Raw genomic sequence first — 14,242 nt, forward strand, 5'->3', positions numbered from 1 at the left:
TCGTTGTCCTGATTGAGAATCATATAATAGGTTGGCTTGTTTTTGGTGTGGGAATTTGTGGGGTGGTTGTTTTCCTGATGTCAAGTGTTTGTGCCACATGGGGACTGTTACGGTGTAAGTGTCCGGTTTTGTTATTTTTGTATCGTGTAATTGTTTTTTCGATATGTAATCACTAAAAATCATGGGAATACTTAACGCTCCAACATGGCATTGGTCGCTCCGATCTTCTCGACTCTCGCTCGTCCGAGGATGGAGGAAAGAGCCTAGACTGCAAGTTACAGAACCACCCACCAAACTCGGACCAAGCAGCGGGCCAATCGGGCAGCTAAGCGAAGCAGCAGCGTACCGCTAGGAGGAATGGACATCGGGAGGAAAACCTTCTGGACGGTAAATGGACCCTGGGCAGAGCCAGAGTGAGTGTTGCCTCCCCAAAGCGGAGCTGGAGGCAGCAAAAGCCGAGAGATAGGCGGCTAATTATGAGGCCTAGCAAATAAGGCAGAGCGGCTGGAAGCCCGAGAGGATCACCCAAAAATGTATTGGGGGGGGAGGGGATAAAGGGGCGTGTGGCGAAGTCAGGTAGGAGACCTGCCCAACTGAAATCCCGCGGCTTACCGTGGAGAAGCGAGAGTACGGGCAGACACCGTGTTGGTGGCGGAAGAAGCGCACCAGAGTCTCCTGTAACCGTGTGCTTAGCCCAGTGCGGTACAAATTCGCAGCTCACACGTATCGGCCGGCCGCTAGAGTGGGCACTCCGAGCCAGGTGAGCACTGAAGCCGGCTAAACATCTGCGTTCTCCAAGTGCGTCTGTCCTCGCGGGCCGGTGTACATGGCAACCAGCCCTTAACGGTTATGGTGTCCCCGGTTCCGTCCAGCACAGCCCAGTGCGGCTAATTTACCTCGCAGCACTGGACCTGGTCTAGCGGGGAGATTAAACCAGGTAAAGGTTGGGCAGGCTCGGTGCTTGAGACTCCTGTATAAAGGCCTTCATCGGTCCGGATATAAAAATCCGTGCGCCACCTTCCCGCCCCAGCCAGTACCACCAGTGCCTACACCACGCACCAGGCTATCCTGTGCGTTCTCACCAAACTCATGTCCTCCTCCACGCACTCTCCCTGTGGTGCGTGGTCTCCAACCCAGTACATCCCAGTGCCGGTACCAACGTACCAGGACCTAACGTGTAGCCTCAGCAGGTCAGAGCTGCCTGCCTGCCCAGCGCAGTTGAGCTGCCTGCCTGCCAGGAAAAAAACAGCGCCGTCTGAGCTGCCCTGCCCCTGCCACGCCAGTCTGAAGCTGCCTGCTGCCCAGCGCCGTCTGAGCTGCTGCCTGCCAGCGCAGTCTGACTGAAATGCACTGCCCAGCGCCGTCATGAATTGCCTGCCTGCCCAGCGTACATCTGAGCCGCCCGTCTGTCCCGAGCCGTCAGAGCCGCCTGTCTGTCCGCGAGCCGTCAGAGCGCCCGTTGTCCCGAGCCGCCCAGAGCCGCCCGTCTGTCCCGAGCCCGCCAGAGCCGCCAGCAAAGTCAGGAGCAGCCAGAAACCGCCAGCCAGTCAGGAGCCGCCAGAGCCGCCCAGCCATCAGGAGCAGCCAGAGCCGCCAAGCCAGTCAGGAGCCGCCAAGAGCCGCCAACGTCCAGTCAGGGAGCACGCCAAGAGCCGCCAAGCCGAGTCAGGAGCCGCCAGAGTGCCGCCAGTCAGGAGAGAAGCCGCCAGCCAGTCAGGGAGAGCGCAGAGGACTGCCGTTCCAGTCATGAGCTGCCTTCCAGTCCATGAGCTGCCCGCCAGTCATGAGCTGCCGCCAGTCATGAGCTTGCACCGCCAGTCACATGAGCTGCCTCCAGATGCATCGAGGCTGCCCTCCAGTCCATGTGCTGCCCTCACAGTTCATGAGCTGCCCTCCAGTATGACTGCCTTCCAGTCATGAGCTGCCACTCAGTCTGAGCCTGGCCACTCAGTCCGGGAGCTGCCACTCATCCGACTGCCACTCAGTCCGGGCTACCTATCTGTCCGTGAAGCTGCCCTTCAGTCCCGGAGTTGCCCCTCTGTCCTGAGCTGTTATACTCGCCTACTTCAGTCCTGGAGTCTCACATCTCTGTCTTGAGAGCGTATGCCTCACCGACTCTCTGTCACTGAGTTACCTTCTTCTGTACTGAGACATTGTCGTCGTCCATCGTATCTAGGGGAGCGGACTTGTCGATGAAGGTTCATAGACCAGGGTCGGGGGCGAGGGTTAAGTCCACTCAGAAGTGAATGCTTAAGGAGGTGGGGACTATGAAGGCTCACATGGTAGGAGTGGTCGTCCCTTGCTCCTGCGCCGGAGCTGCTACCATGTGGACAGAATGCATCCACCCAGACCCTCCCCTTTGAGTTTTAAGGGTGCCGTTTCGGAGGTCCGCAACTCAGGAGGGGGGTACTGTCACGTCTGGACCATAGTTCTTATGATGTTCTCTTGCTTTGTTTTAGTGGTTGGTCAGAGAGAAGCGTGAGCATGGGTGGGCATTACTAATGTTGGTTGTTGTATAGTTTGGGTCCTGTTGGTTTCCATATGTGTTCGTGCCTAATATGGTTCCAAGTCAGAGGCAGCACTGTCACTCGTTGTCCCTGATTTGAGAATCATAATAGGTGGCTTGTTTCTTGTGTTGGGGATTTGTGGGTGGTTGTTTCCTGTGTCAGTGGTTTGTTGCCCACACGGGACTGTTAACGGTATGTTCGTTTGTTATTTTGTATCGTGTATTGTTTCGTGTATTGAAATGTCAATGGAAACTTAGCCGCTGTAACATTGGTCCTCCGATCCTCTTCTCGCTTCTTACTCAGTCCGAGGAAGAGCTAGACTGCCGTTACAATTCGGTATGTAGTTAAATGGATATATTTACCATCCAAAAAAGTTATATTGGGGGATTGGAAATGATGCAGACAATTCATTGATGGAAGCAACATTCTTTCCCGCAAGTATTACACACTGTATCACCCCTGGAGAGAAAAAAAAAGAAAAAGAAACGAAAAGTACAAGTAGCAGGCCTCCTCACGACTGATAAAACTCAGCATGCCTGGTACATATGTAGGCTGATTTCAATAGGTAAAGGTCCCTTGCAGGCAAAATTAGGAGTCAGTGCATTATGTATTGATCAAGAGTGGTGTGCTATATTCCTGGTAAGGCTGAATCAGATCCAATAGAAGCCTCAGAGGCTGATAAATTAGATTGCTGCTTGTAGGCAGTCTGCCAAGGAGCCTTACATATGAAACAGACTACAAGGCAGAATCCTGATTTATCAGCCTATGAGGTTACTTTTGACTCTGATCAGACCTAACAGGAATAGAGCCTACCCTCTCAGGAATTATATGCATCAGCATTTAAAAGTGCTTGACAGCTAATTCTGCTTGAAAGGAGCCTTACCTATGAAACAGCCCACAAAGAGCATACCGGATTTATTCAGCCTCTGAGGCTGACTATTTATTGTGATTTATTACTGTCAGGAATGGAGTGACCCTTATAATTATACACAACCAACATAGATAACAAAGCTAGTTTTAAAGCTAGCTAGTAGACAAGATACCTACTAACAATACTAGCCAAGGTTAGCTGCGTTGTTTTCTTTGCAAATGTAGATTGGGCTGTGGTCCTTGGGGGTGGGCACTCAGCCGGAGACAGGGGTTGCCTGTCAGGATCGTTCAGGATTAATATTGCCTCCCGTTTTGCAATGCAATGCCATAAAAAAAAAATAAAAACAAGGGCTCCTTGAATGACGTGGTTATAATGCCTTCTGAACAAAATGAATGGATGATGCATGGTCATTTTGATTATCTCGTGTATCATCGCCCCCACTTTTGTTAATGTAGGAATCATGAATAATGGAGTCATCGCGTCACGAGGGGAATATTTTTTTTTTTTAAATTTAGTATGTCCTCTCAATTTTCTCGTAGAATCCGTTTCTCATGTTTTTTTCTGCCACTCAACATATGTGGCATTATCTGTACTACCCTAGATGGTAGCAGCTGCCCAAATGAATATCGAAGGGTTGTCGCGTTGGCGTGAGGCAGCAGGTTACACAAGTGTTTTATTCATGTGCCTCTCTCCTCTGATTCTTCTTGTGCAAGGCTTCATTATCGATTCAGACCAAAAAGAGGTGGGGAAGGGGGTTAGTTTCGTTGTTGGCTTTTGTGTCTTGCAGGTAGCTCAATTTTGATTATATTTAAGTATTTATAAACTGGGTGGTTTCGAGTCTGTGATGATTGACTGACCAGCTGTGGTAATATTCAAACTGTGTACTATCGGAGTATGACAAAACAATGTATGCTCTCTTTCATATATAGTCATTTCGTTGGTTACTATGTTTATAAATAGAAGTAAGTGCACATGGCGTCTGCCTTGTTGTATATCGGTCAAATATAACCATCGCGCTTTATAGGCCGTCAATAAGAACAGCCCTTAGCCCGGGTGGTACTACAGTTTGGCCATATATACACACCCCCTCTGGCTTAAATTGCTTAAATAACTCACAACGGTAAAACACTTTTATTTTAACACCCTGTTCATAACACTGTACATGATAGACCTATTGTGACATATATAGCGTTATTTTATGGCTGGTTATGACACCAACTTTAAGAGTGTCAAACCCACACTAGGTGTTTATTTTTGAGTTGCGTTGCACTGAGTGGCTCAACAAATACCACACAGGCAAACATTACATTTTCTTGCTCTTTTGTGTGTTTTGTTAAATAACATTTTCTGGAATTGTCCATATTAAATGATAATTGTAATTGGGCACAAATTGATGTCAGCGCTTCTTTACTGTTGTGTGTGGGCTGAATGAAGGGAGATTTCTAGGGAAGTACAAGACACCCTCTTTGTGACTGAACGATGACAATGGGCATTGTTACCTGTACGTGTATAAACCTTATCTGGTTTATATGATTATATGGTCAGTAATGCTTTTTGGACAGTTGTCATAAAGTGCATTTTCTGCAATTTTTTAAAAGATATGTGATGAAGAAATTTGTTAAGATTCATTGCAACACAACCAAAGGACTTAAGAAACTAACTTTAAAACGAAAGGGAAACTTCTTGGCAGGGAAAATTATTCGTTGTAGGTGCCAATAACAGACCTGCATATGTCGGTGTACATTTGGGTGTATGACAGTCATATTATTACAGGTTTTGACAAAGTTATGTCAGCTGTTCTATGTATCTTGAGATGGTTTCGATGTTATTTCATAACGTGTTAATGCACGATGGAAATGTCAGTAAAGTGGTTACAACCCAAATAAAGGCTATCGTACTTGGAGAAGGACAATGGGATGTTTGGAACTGTGGGAGGATGAGGACACATTTCAATGCATTATCCTTGGCTATGGGCTACAATAACACAGTATTAGCAAGGGAACTAATACTAGAATCGAATAAAAAACATGAGATGCTCATAGCTGCTAGGAGATACAGGTACGTATAGGGCACTGAAAAGATCAATCTTCTCTCTATTTTGATAGATTTGTCAATGTCTCCCATAAGGATTTCATGTAATGAAACGATGAACAGGGCAGACCACACACCAAGTGGAGGATTTTCAACATCTAAGTACCATAGGGGTGAACAGTAAAACTCTCAAATAATATCCAAGCCACTTCAAACCTGATGTTTGGATCGAAATTTGTTCTCTAATGCTATTGCTTTAACCCTGCCATTATCATCTGTCACGGGAGCCAAGCTTGTGCAAGTAATTTTGGACAACATTCATTATAAAAATGCCATGCTAGAGCAGATAGACTCTATGGAACAATCTACAGCCCTGGGCCCACCTTAATTCAAGTGTAGGAGTGCTGATAGTGGGATCAGGTCCGCCTGTTCATGTAATCTATTCATCATGATCTAAAAGGCCAAATTTATCCTTAGATTTAGCAACTATGACACTTTATGATACAGGCCCTGGCACTATCCTTTTTCACACAGCATGCCATAAAGACAAACCCATGCTCTGTCTTCTAAGACGTCATCTTAGCCAAATGGCATACCAATAGCTCTAAGTAAAGATGTAAAGTATTCAACAGAATATCTGAACTGTCTTTATACAACAATCCCAAACATGCTAGAAGAGAAGCAAAGGTGATGACGTGTGGCACCATTTTTATGCCTGACCAGTGAAACACCTGGAACCTATGATGGTATGAAACGGAGGATGGGCTGATAAACTAGGAACTGGTGAGAGCACAGCAACGGAAGTTTATGGCGGTGACATCATATGACTAGTGAAGTGATATACATAGGCTTGTAGTTGCAGTGACAAAGATGATTACGAGAAATATATAGTATCACCTCTAAGACATAAAGATATATACCCATACCTTCCTTGAGATAGATACATCTCCAAGATTTGAATGGTAATTAACAATATTACAGGCCTGTTGCCAATGATATCAGCTTCCATTTCCTTTAAAGACTTAACGTGTGGTTGTGGTGTATGCGTGCACGTTTATTGTCTGTATGTATGTGTAGTGAGACACAGGCAGACCACTCTTCTAGTTCTCTGGCCTCCCCAGATTAATATCAGGGCCTGTAACAAGGGGCCCTCTATGCCTGCGGACCGAACTCCACAGGACAATGAATCCACTGTCTGACAACACATCGCTAACTTCCTGTTAACTGATACATGTGCAAAATCTCCAGCTTGAAGATTACAGGAATTTGCATCCCCCAAATTGTACTGTTCTTTCCTGTGATAATAGTTATGACAACGTTTATGATGAATGGCGTGACCCAAACCGTTTATGGTGTAATTAATCCAAATCGATTTGACACACAATACATATGACTAAGTTAATTAGAAACTTTTTCACAATGTATGACTTGTGCATTTCTAGAAAATAATAATGGTTGAGGTGGAATAAGAGATGTTACTGGGTTGTCTGTCAAGAGATGACAAAGAGAAAGAATTTGACTTTTCCAGATAGAGAGAAGATAACGAAGGCTTTCATGTGGTCTATCTTACAATCTGCTCTGCTTGAACTTCAGCTATCTTATACTTATTATGTTTAGACAAAATAACATATTTTTTTTTCTTAAATTCAACAGCCTTCTGAAATCAACATAGCTTGTTGGAGAACGTGTGACTATACTAACTTGTCTGCTCAGCAGCAGTAGCCCTAACAACTGAACAAAAATGAAATTCAGAAAGTGTCAGGTCCCTAGATCTCCCCTGTGTTGGTAATCAATCACACAGCTTCCGTAAGTTTGATTTTAAAAATGTACTATTTGGTGCATACGTCTGTCAAACATGACAATGTTGGATAATGGTAGGGTCGTATACGAATAGCCCTATGTTTATGTTTGACCTATTTTATGAAATCCAAAAGTTAGGAGGACCACAGACTACTGCGCAAAGCGCACTATTTTTAACAGCAAATCCTTTGTGATTCCGATTGGGCGGATTTATTTACGTGTCTATGGAGGCAGTGGCCTTGTCACTCCATTCTTTGAACAGTGTGGCTGGCGCTGATCTTCGCGCTGCAACATCGATAATCAACCTATGACAGAATACCAATTTGCCATACTAAAATAAATATCTGCAATATGGGAATGTATTATTTTTGAAAATATCCAAGAACAGATATCGATATCATATCAATCAAGAATCACCATCTACAATAATCAGATCAAATCAATCAACAAATCCCAAAATCACTCAATCATCAGATATCAGACAAATCTATCACAGCATCAAAAAATATAACGTGAAGCCCTTCGCTTAGAATAAGGAATAAAATGTAGGATAAACTGTGAGAGCATCACTAGTAAAGATATGTGTGTCAATGACTATGTCGAACTTATGTAATCATCACGTCTTCAGATCTGTGAGGTCCTGGGGTATGTCATTATGTGTTGCTGAATGTGTGGATTTCTTGATGTTTATAACTGTGGGTCTGTAAGTAATGTGGTGTTGTTCCTTTATACTGTGGGTCTGTAGTGATGTGTGGATGTCTTTAATACTGTGGGTCTGTAGTAATGTGTGTTGTCTTTATACTGTGGGTCTGTAGTAATGTATGCTGTTGTATCCTTCAGTACTGTGGGAGTAGTATTGTGTGGTTGTTTTATCATTCAGTACTGTGGGACTGTAGTAATGTGTGCTGTCTTATCATTCAGTACTGTGGGACTGTAGTAATGTGTGCTGTCTTTATACTGTGGGTCTGTAGTAATGTGTGTTGTCTGTATCCTTCAGTACTGTGGGACAAGGAAAGCGACTGTGAGCCATCAGGAACCCAGAGCTAGATCATGTCTTACTGGTGCTCACATCGAACCTTCCACGACCTCCACTTCTGTCAAACGTGGGCCTGTTTTCGCCAGTACTTTCAGGGTGGTTGGGTGAGTAGGGAGAAATGAATGGATGACTAACGGTGTCAATCAGTAGAAGGACTAGGATCAGGCGGATGTTTAAGACAGTTTGAACATCCTGGCGAAGTGTTTATCTGAATTCAGATAGAACGTCCCAAATCCAGAAAATTCATAGAACTCCCAATCCCAGAATTCATAGAACTCCCAATCCCAGAATTCATAGAACTCCCAATCCCAGAATTCATAGAACTCCCAATCCCAGAATTCATGGAACTCCCTATCCCAGAATTCATGGAACTCCCTATCCCAGAATTCATAGAACTCCCAATCCCAGAATTCATAGAACTCCCAATCCCAGAATTCATCAGAATTCATAGAACTCCCTATCCCAGAATACAGCTCTGGTGGACATTCCTGCAGTCAGCATTCCAATATCACGCTCCCTCAACTTGACATCTGTGGCATTGTTTTATTGTCCACAGCACAAGGTGCACCTGTGTAATGGCCATGCTGTTTAATCAGCTTTTTGATATGCCACACTTGTCAGGTGGCTGGATTATCTTGTCAAATGAGAGATACGTGTTTTGTGCATATGGAACATTTCTGGGATCTTTTATTTCAGGTCATGAAACATGAGACCAACACTTCAAATGTTGCGTTTATATTTTTGTTCAGTGTAGTATGTTACTTGTGTTGTCTGGGCTGGCTGGTGGCTGGACTGGGATGGTGGCTGGTCTAGGCTGGCTGCTGGGGACTGGGCTGGCTGCTGGGGACTGGGCTGGCTGCTGGGGACTAGGCTGGCTGCTGGGGACTGGGCTGGCTGCTGGGGACTGGGCACTAGGCTGGCTGCTGGGGACTGGGCTGGCTGTAACCTGTGTTGTGTGTTATGTCTCCAGGGCCGTCAGCGAACCACATCATCTGTTGTCTGACGAGGGACAGTTACGGGACACACCGCTTCCTGCAGCAGCTGATGACAGTCCTCTCTCTACAGGACAAACTACCCTCTCCTGAACCCTCCGAACAAGACTTCTACTCGCAGTTTGGAAATAAATCCACAGGTATTCATAACATTTATATTTGTATATTTTCATCAGTAAAATGCCCCTTTGTGGAGATGTGAGTGAATTGTCCACAATCTCCACAATAACATGGGTAGAATCTAGGGGTTCTATTTGGGATTAAGAATAAACGGGTCCTTTTTGTTCTACTGTGTTGATGTACCAAACTAAATGAGTCCTGTCTTTCCCAATCTGTGGTCTACTCCCAGGTAAGATGGAGAACTATGAACTGGTCCACTCGAGCAGGGTAAAGTTCATCTACCCCAGTGAAGAAGAGATTGGAGACCTGACCTTTATCGTAGCCGAGAGGAAAGGTCCTTCTGGGGCGTCCTCCTGCAATATCCTGCTCTACGTACTGGTCTTCCAGGTGCAGACCCAGGGGCTAGGTTTCTCACAGGGCCTCAATGTGCTCCCACAGACCCAGGCCCCAGCTGCAGACAGACAGACTTCCACTGGGGGTCTGCAGGGGGATAGAAAGTCTCACCTCCACCCTCAGAGCCCGGTCTCTGCTAGCCAGCCCCGTCTTCACCCCTACCCTCAGGCTCCAGGCCCAGCGCCCTCCATCAGGCCCCATATCCCCCAACAGAGCCTGCCTCCCCAGGCTCCCTCCACCCCCAGGCCTGTCCTCCATCCTAAGACTCTGATCCTGACCAGTACAGACGTTTTCCTGCTGGATGAGGATTATATCAGCTACCCGCTGCCGGACTTTGCCAAGGAGCCCCCTCCCCGAGATAAGTACCAACTGACYGACGCTCGGCGAATAAGAGACCTGGATAGAGTCCTCATGGGTTACCAGACGTACCCGCAGGCCCTGACGTTAGTCTTCGACGATGTCCCTGGGCCAGACCTCCTCTGTCAGCTTACCATGGACCACTTTGGAGAAGAGGAGAGGGGAGGAGGAGGAGGAGGRGGGGRGRAGRRGRGGAGGAGGAGGAGATGTGGGGGAACAGAGAATGAGGTACTGTGGTGTATCTACGTCCCCGGAGCAGACAGCAGGGAGAGGCTGATATGTCTGTTAGCGAGACAGTGGGAAGTGCTGTGTAGTAGGGAGCTGCCTGTAGAACTCACTGGCTGACTGGTTCTTCTGCCTGTAGAACTCACTGGCTGACTGGTTCTTCTGCCTGTAGAACTCACTGGCTGACTGACTGGTTCTTCTGCCTGTAGAACTATCTGGCTGACTGGTTTAGTTCTGCCTGTAGAACTAACTGGGCTGACTGGTTGTTCTGCCTGTAGAACTCCCTGGCCTGGCTGACTGGTTCTTCTGCCGGTAGAACTCCCTGAGCTGACTGACTGGTTCTTCTGCCGGTAGAACTCCCTGGCTGGTGACTGGTTCTTCTGCCGGTAGAACTCCTGACTGACTGACTGTTCTTCTGTCTGTAGAACTCGCTGGCTGACTGGTTCTTCTGTCTGTAGAACTCCCTGGCTGGCTGACTGGTTCTTCTGCTGGTAGATACTCCTGGCTGGCTGACTGGTTCTTCTGTCTGTAGAACTCCCTGGCTGACTGACTGGTTCTTCTGCCGGTAGAACTCACTAGCTGACTGACTGGTTCTTCTTCCAGGAGGTTTAAAGCACGGCTCTACGCTGACCTTTTTTTACAAGGACCTGCCGAAAAATGTTGGCGGCACACAAAGAATATGTAGAGACAAGAAAAATATTTGAGATATAGCTAGAATCACAAAGCTAAATATTTAGACACATATACGAGTAACATATGGTGGCACTGTTGAGCCCTGCGGTTTCTACCAACCAACGTTCACAGGCTGGAGGATGGACTACGTTACCATAACCCGCCTTCACAGGGCTGGAGGATGGACTACGTTTACATAACCGCCTTCACAGACTGAGGTTGGACTACGTTACCATAACCGCCTTCACAGGCTGGAGGATGGACTACGTTACCATAACCGCCTTCACAGACTGAGGTTGGACTACGTTACCATAACCGCCTTCACAGGCTGGAGGATGGACCGTTACCATAACCCGCCTTCACAGGCTGGAGGATGGACTACGTTACCTCTAACCCGCCTTCACAGGCTGGAGGATGGACTACGTTACCATAACCGCCCTTCACAGGCGGAGGATGACTACGTTACCATAACTACGTTACCATAACCCGCCTTCACAGGCTGGAGGATGGACTACGTTACCATAACCGCCTTCACAGGCTGGAGGATGGACTACGTTACCATAACCCGCCTTCACAGGCTGGAGGATGGACTACGTTACCATAACCCACCTTCACAGGCTGGAGGATGGACTACGTTACCATAACCACCTTCACAGGCTGGAGGATGGACTACGTTACCATAACCGCCTTCACAGGCTGGAGGATGGACTACGTTACCATAACCACCTTCACAGACTGGAGGATGGACTACGTTACCATAACCCGCCTTCACAGGCTGGAGGATGGACTAACCAAACAAGACACAAGGGACAAACAGGGAATCAAACCCCCCAAAGATTCCTCCTCTTCTCCTCCTTCCCCTCTTCCTCCCCTCTTCCTCCTCCTCCTCAAAGGAAGTTCTGTGATGTTTCTTATCGTTTATAATCCAAATGCATCCTGGGAATTTGTACATTCCACACAAGTGTGATATTTATTTGTTATCTTTGTACATAGCCCCCAACCCATAGCTCCTCCCCCTACCCATAGCTCCTCCCCCAACATATAGCTCCTCCCTCAACCCATAGCTCCACCCCCAACCCATAGTCGCTGAAGCACATTTATTATGGAATGATACCAATCTTAAATATTATTTAGTATTTATCAAAAATAATATAATCTTTTTTTTGTTTTTAAATATGAAAGTCTTATTGCTGGTCATTTGTTTGTCTTCAGTTTCCCTTTCCTCCCCCATGACACCGTAACGCCTATACACTGAGTGGACAAAACATTAGGAACACCTTCCTATATATGAGTTGCCCCCCCCCCCCCTTTGCTCTCAGAACAGCCTCAATTGGTCAGGGCATGGAATCTACAATGTGTCGAAAGCGTTCCACAGGGACGCTGGTCCATGTTGACTAAGTTTTTAGAAATGTTAGCAAATTAAATAAATATGAAATACAGAAATATCTCATTTACATAAGTATTCACACCCCTGAGTTAATACATGTTAGAATCACCTTTGGCAGCGATTACAGCTGTGAGTCTTTCTGGGTAAGTCTAAGAGCTTTCCACACCTGAATTGTGCAACATTTGCCCATTTAATCTTTTCAAATTGGTTGTTGATCATTGCTAGACAACCATTTTCAGGTCTTGCCATAGATTTTCAAGTAGATTTAAGTCAAAACTGTAACTCGGCTTCTCAGGAACATTCTATGCCGTCTTGGTAAGCAACTCCAGTGTAGACGTGGCTTTGTGTTTTAGGTTATTGTCCTGTTGAAAGGTGAATTCATCTCCCAGTGTCTGTTGGAATGCAGACTGAACCAGGTTTTCCTCTAGGATTTCTCCTGTCCTTAGCTCCATTCCATGTATTTTTTATCCTGAAAAACKTACCAGTCCTTAACGATTACAAGCATACCCATAACATGATGCAGTGGTACTCAGTAATGTGTTGTATTGGATTTGTCCCAAACATATAACACTTTGTATTCAGGACAAAAAGTGAATTGCTCTGCCACATTTGTTTCAGTATTACTTTAGTTCCTTGTTGCAAACAGGATGCTTGTTTTGGAATATTGTTTATTCTGTACCGGCTTCCTCCTTTTCACTCTGTMATTTTTGTTTGTATTGTGGAGTAACTACAATGTTGTTGATCCTTCCTCAGTTTTCTCCTTTCACAGCCATTAAACTCTGTAACTGTTTTAAAGTCATGATTGGCCTCATGGTGAAATCACTAACTTCACCATGCTCAAAGGGATCTTCAATGTCTGCTTTATTCATTATTGTTACCCATCTACCAATAGCTGCCCTTCTTTACGAGGTATTGGAAAACCTCCCTGGTCTTTGTGGTTGAATCTGTGTTTGAAATTCACTGCTCGACTGAGGGACCTTCCAGATAATTGTATGTGTTGGGTACAGAGATGAGGTAGTCATTCAAAAATCATGTTAAACATTATTATTACACAGAGTGAGTCCATCCAACTTATTATGTGACTTGTTAAGCACATTTTTACTCCTGAACTTATTTAGGTTTACCATAACAAAAGGGTTGAATACTTATTAACTCAAGACATTTCAGCATTTCATTTTTAATGAATTTGTAAACATTTCTAAAAACATAATCACTTTGACATTATGGGGTATTGTGTGTGTGTAGGCCAGTGACCAAAACAAAATCTTAATTTAATCCATTTTTAAATTTGGGTTGTAACAAAACAAAATGTGGGAAAAGTCAAGGTGTGAATACTTTCTGAAAGCACTGTAAATATGTTGTCTTGTATTTTGTCACCTTCTGAACGGCACACAAACACAATCSWTGTCTCAAGGCTTAAAAGTCCTTCTTTAACCCGTCTCCTCCCCTTCATCTACACTGATTTGAATTGGATTTAACAGGTGACATCAATAAGGGATCACCTGGATTCAACCGATGTCATGGAAAAAGCAGGTGTTCCTAATGTTTTGTACACTCAGTGTAGTGCACTACTTTTGACCAGGGGGACAGTAGTGCACTATACATGGAATAGGGTGAATATTTGTTTTAGTTGATCTAAGGTTCATTAGGAAGGTTATACCAATAGGAAACCAAACCACTCTTTCACGTTTTCTGTTATGTATCCTCATTATGTTCAGGCTACGTCCCATAAGGCACCCTGCTCCTTTTGACCAGAGCCCTATCAGAGACACCATACTAACTATATAGTGCACTACTTCTGACCAGGGTTTGAATCCCAAATGGCACCCTATTCCCTAGAGCAATGGGGCC

The 14,242-nt window shown here is 45.5% G+C and overlaps 1 protein-coding gene across 1 annotated transcript in view; it reads left to right on the forward strand.

The window, feature by feature from the left end:
* nisch (nischarin) overlaps positions 1–11,026 on the forward strand; it is a 41,499-nt gene extending 30,473 nt beyond the window's left edge. Inside the window, exons 20-21 of the mRNA XM_070441367.1 lie at positions 9,205–9,377; positions 9,587–11,026. Coding sequence (XP_070297468.1) covers positions 9,205–9,377; positions 9,587–10,452 — 1,039 coding nt within the window. The 3' untranslated portion in view covers positions 10,453–11,026. The remainder of the gene's footprint in view (positions 1–9,204; positions 9,378–9,586) is intronic.
* The last annotated feature ends 3,216 nt before the right edge of the window (positions 11,027–14,242 follow it).

The sequence above is a fragment of the Salvelinus sp. IW2-2015 genome, unplaced genomic scaffold (genome assembly GCF_002910315.2).
Source record: "Salvelinus sp. IW2-2015 unplaced genomic scaffold, ASM291031v2 Un_scaffold3823, whole genome shotgun sequence".
Lineage (NCBI taxonomy): Eukaryota > Metazoa > Chordata > Actinopteri > Salmoniformes > Salmonidae > Salvelinus > Salvelinus sp. IW2-2015.